General features: G+C 41.4%; 1 protein-coding gene across 1 annotated transcript in view; it reads left to right on the forward strand.

Moving 5' to 3' along the window:
• LOC113828265 (transmembrane and coiled-coil domain-containing protein 4) overlaps positions 1-5000 on the forward strand; it is a 331406-nt gene that overhangs the window by 416 nt on the left and 325990 nt on the right. Inside the window, exon 1 of the mRNA XM_070116286.1 lies at positions 1-173. This exon is cut by the window's left edge and continues 416 nt beyond it. Within this exon, the coding sequence (XP_069972387.1) occupies positions 20-173 (154 nt within the window). The 5' untranslated portion in view covers positions 1-19. The remainder of the gene's footprint in view (positions 174-5000) is intronic.

Raw genomic sequence — 5000 nt, forward strand, 5'->3', positions numbered from 1 at the left:
GCGATTTGAACAGAGCGAGATGTTCTCAGCGGACGAAAGGGAACAGCTGGTGTCCACTAGCGACGTGTCCGCGACAGATTCCGGCGACACTATGGACACGGCGGAAGATGAGAGTCTGGACATGGGGGACGAGGCGCTGGACATGGGAGATGTCAATGGCAACTCCACCAAAGGTAGGCCTATTCTGAGTGTTGGTTTTGGTTTGGGGGAAGTTGCTTGTTTGTGTACTTTTTTTGTTTTTTGCTTGGGTGAAATTGCTTGTGTTTTTTGTTCGTTTTTTCTTACGTCTTGCTTTATTTATTTTTGGTTTGTATTTTTTCTCATTGTGTTTTGTTTGGGTGAAGTTTTCTTTAAATTGTTTTTTTGCGTCTTGTTTGGGTTAAAGTTGTTTTTTTCGTTTTCTTGCTTCTTGTTTAGGTAAACTTACTTGTTTGTGAGTGTTATTTGTTTTGTGTCTTCTCGTGTGTTTTGTTTTTGCTTTTGTTTATTTTTGAGCCACTCGCATTCTTAGACATTAGATTATACTTATTGAGACTTAATCATATGTGTCCTGATTAAGTGAAATTTTGTTTGCCTACAAAGGACATATTAGAAGCGTTTTAATTTTTAATATTTGTTTATTTTTTCCGGTTCCATTTCGTCACTTTTTTCCGCCATTGTTCTTGTATATGCGATTGTATGTATGCTATTGTATGTATGATAGTATGTATTGTATGCGATGGCAGTATTGTTATTGCCATGATTATGAGTGCACATCCTATTCTTATCTTGCAACAACGGTGTTGTTTACGTCATCATGTTGTCAATGTTGAACTTCTCATTTGAACTTGTCTCTGTTTAAATCAAGTGTTTTTTTCACTATCGAGAGAAAGAAAAAAGAAGATCAAGTGTTTTTTTTCCACTATCAAGAAAAAGAAGAAAAAAGAAGAAAATCAAGTGTTTTTTCCGGTATCAAGAAAAAGAAAAAAAGAAGAAGAAAGAAAATCAAGTGTTTTTTCAGTCAAGAGAAAAGAAAAAAAGAAGAAAATCAAGTGTTTTTTCAGTCAAGAGAAAAGAAAAAAAGAAGAAAATCAAGTGTTTTTCTCCACTTTGAAGAAGAAGAAGAAGAAGAAGAAGAAGAAGAAGAAGAAGAAGAAGAAGAAGAAGAAGAAGAAGAAGAAGAAGAAGAAGAAGGAGGAGAAAAAGAAAATCAAATGTTTTTTCTCCTATGAAAAGAAAGAAGAAGAAGAAGAAGAAGAAGAAGAAGAAGAAGAAGAAGAAGAAGAAGAAGAAGAAGAAGAAGAAGAAGAAGAAGAAGAAGAAGAAGAAGAAGAAAAAAAATCCGGGGAAGTTAGTTGTGTAAAATGATTTGTTAGCTTGTCGAGAACATTGCATTGCAAGGTTTCTCTGTTTAGGATGATTGTTGGTGGGAGTGCGATGCTAGTGCTACTTTTGCTAGTTGTTGGTGTTCCTCCTCTTCTTCATCTTCATCGTCTTCATTTACACGCTATTTTTTTATTATTATTTTTATTGTTATTAGTGTTGTTCTTTTTCCCTTTCTCCTTCTCCTCTTCTTCATCCTGCTCTTGCTCCTCCTTTTTCTTTCTCTCCTTCTCTTCTTCTTCTTCTTCTCCTTCTTCTCCTCTTCATCCTGCTCTTGCTCCTCCTTTTTCTTTCTCTCCTTCTCTTCTTCTTCTTCTTCTTCTTCCCTTTCTCCTTCTTCTCCTCTTCATCCTGCTCTTGCTCCTCCTTTTTCTTTCTCTCCTTCTCTTCTTTTTCTTCTTCTTCTTCTTCTTCTTCTTCTTCTTCTTCTTCTTCTTCTTCTTCTTCTTCTTCTTCTTCTTCTTCTTCTGCTTCTTCTTCTTCTTCTTCTTCTTATCCTCCTCCTCCTATTCCTCTTCCTCTCCGTCGTCGTCACCGTCACCGTCACCGTCACCGTCACCGTCACCGTCACCGTCACCGTCACCGTCACCACCACCACTACCACTACCACTACCACTACCACCACCACCACCGTCACCACCACCACCGTCACCACCGTCACCACCACCACCGTCACCACCACGATCATCCCTCTAAGTGTTATGTTTATTATGATAACGATAAAATAATTGGTAATAAATATTGATCTCTCTTAGTTTCTGCAATTTGCCGATGTTTAGTTACGTAAGGGATGGCGTGGCGTTGCGGAGACCATATGGTTGGACAGCGGTCATTTTGCAGTCAATATATATTGAAGCAATATCTATCTATATATCTGTCTGTCTATCTGATTATCTGTCTATGTATTTAACTACCTTTTTATCTATCTATCTATCTACCTGCCTGCCTACATACTTACCTACCTCCCTATCTGCTTGCCTGCCTGCCTGTATCTCTATCTATATATCTCTTATCTATCTATCAGTCTGTCTATCTACCTATCTATCCATCCATCCATCCGTCCACCCACCCACCCACCCACCCACCCACCCACCCACGTATCCATCCTTCCACCCATCAATCCATCCATCCATCCATCTATGTATGTATGTATGTATATATCGAAATGTTATAAATAGACCTATGCTATTAATTATGCTATCGTTAACTAATTAATTAATTAATTAAGCAAGCTGAACGAGTATGGTGAAAGTGACTCGTTTGATGGTGATGATATTCCCTTAAAAACATCAAAATAGGAATACCTGCATAATGAAGATAAACTCGGGTTCGGGAGACGATAAGAACGAAAGTAGAAAATAGATTTGATCGGATAAGGGGTAACTTTATCGAAGTTTGGGAGTTTTATTGAATTGGAGATAAGAATAGTTTTTTTTTGGGGGGGGGGAATGGGGAAGGTGTGGAAGTGGTCAAGATTTAATTTTGAAGGAATGAAGGCAGAGAGAGAGAGAGAGAGGGAGGGAAAGAGGGAGATGAAAGGGAGAGGCATAGGGAGGAAGAGATGGTGGAGGAGGAGGAGGAGGGGGAGGAGGAGGAAGAGGAGGAGGAGGAGAAGGAGAAGGAGGGAGGAGAGCAGCAGTAACAGCATGAGAGATGGAAGAGCAGCAGGAGGAGGAGAAGAAGAAGAAGAAGAAGAAGGAGAAGTAAAAGAAGAAGAAGGAGAAGTAAAAGAAGAAGAAGAAGGAGAAGTAAAAGAAGAAGAAGAAGAAGAAGAAGAAGAAGAAGAAGAAGAAGAAGAAGAAGAAGAAGAAGAAGAAGAAGAAGAAGAAGAAGGGAATGGAAAAGGAGAAGGAGATGGAGGAGGAAGAGAAGAGGGATGATTGAGAGGCATATGAGATAAGGAAAGGAATTATAATTATAATCACCACCACCACCACCACCACCGATCACACAGGTAACAATATCAAATGACAAAAGTTACAAAAAACAGTTCAATATCAATAGTAACCAAAAATAGCACACTATTTTTTTTCCACTTCCCGCATTCGAAGGCGATTTATCAGAACCCGATTTAATTGAAACGGCAACAAAAGGAGATGGAATGTGGGGCCGCATATATCACTTATTTCCGAGCATTCTCGTTTCTTAATGATTTCTGTGGACAATGAACCTCGGGAGAAAACGGGGACGGATGGGAATGTTGATTAGAAAACGGAGGTGCGGGCGGAGGCGGAGGCATAGAAAACGGAGGTGCAGGCGGAGGGGGATGCATAGAAAACGGAGGTGCAGGCGGAGGGGGAGGCATAGAAAACGGAGGTGCAGGCGGAGGGGGATGCATAGAAAACGGAGGTGCAGGCGGAGGGGGATGCATAGAAAACGGAGGTGCAGGCGGAGGGGGATGCATAGAAAACGGAGGTGCAGGCGGAGGGGGATGCATAGAAAACGGAGGTGCAGGCGGAGGGGGATGCATAGAAAACGGAGGTGCAGGCGGAGGCGGAGGCATAGAAAACGGAGGTGCAGGCGGAGGGGGATGCATAGAAAACGGAGGTGCAGGCGGATGCATAGAAAACGGAGGTGCAGGCGGATGTATAGAAAACGGAGGTGCAGGCGGAGGCGGATGCATAGAAAACGGAGGTGCAGGCGGATGCATAGAAAACGGAGGTGCAGGCGGAGGCGGATGCATAGAAAACGGAGGTGCAGGCGGATGCATAGAAAACGGAGGTGCAGGCGGATGCATAGAAAACGGAGGTGCAGGCGGATGCATAGAAAACGGAGGTGCAGGCGGATGCATAGAAAACGGAGGTGCAGGCGGATGCATAGAAAACGGAGGTGCAGGCGGATGCATAGAAAACGGAGGTGCAGGCGGAGGCGGATGCATAGAAAACGGAGGTGCTGGCGGAGGCGGAGGCATAGAAAACGGAGGCGGAGGCATAGAAAACGGAGGTGCAGGCGGAGGCGGATGCATAGAAAACGGAGGCGGAGGCATAGAAAACGGAGGTGCAGGCGGAGGCGGAGGCATAGAAAACGGAGGTGCAGGCGGAGGCGGATGCATAGAAAACGGGAAGAGAAACTTGCGGGCGGGAAATTGGAAAAGCGAGAGAGGGGTGGGAATGAGAAAAAGGCGGGGAGAGGAGAAGGGGAAAGGTAGAAGGGAATGGGGAGAGAGGGAGAGAGGGGAGGAAGAGGAGAGAGAGGGAGGGAGAGTGGATATATATATATATATATATATATATATATATATATATATATATATATAAATATATATAAATCTCTCTCTCTCTATCTCTCTCTCTCTCTCTCTCTCTCTCTCTCTCTCTCTCTCTCTCTCTATATATATATATATATATATATATATATATATATATATATATATATATATATATATATATACATACATATACATATACATATACATATACATATATATATATATATATATATATATATATATATATATATATATATATATATATATATATATATATATATGTAAAGGACAGGAGAGAGATATAATAGTCGACTATCCAGCTTTTATTCATATATGTAATCCACTTCTACCTACGATAGCAGTGTTTTACAGACGCGACCATGCCAATTTTATTCGAATATTAATAAAAAAAAATAGTTAGCATCCTGTG

The sequence above is a fragment of the Penaeus vannamei genome, chromosome 38 (assembly GCF_042767895.1).
Source record: "Penaeus vannamei isolate JL-2024 chromosome 38, ASM4276789v1, whole genome shotgun sequence".
Lineage (NCBI taxonomy): Eukaryota > Metazoa > Arthropoda > Malacostraca > Decapoda > Penaeidae > Penaeus > Penaeus vannamei.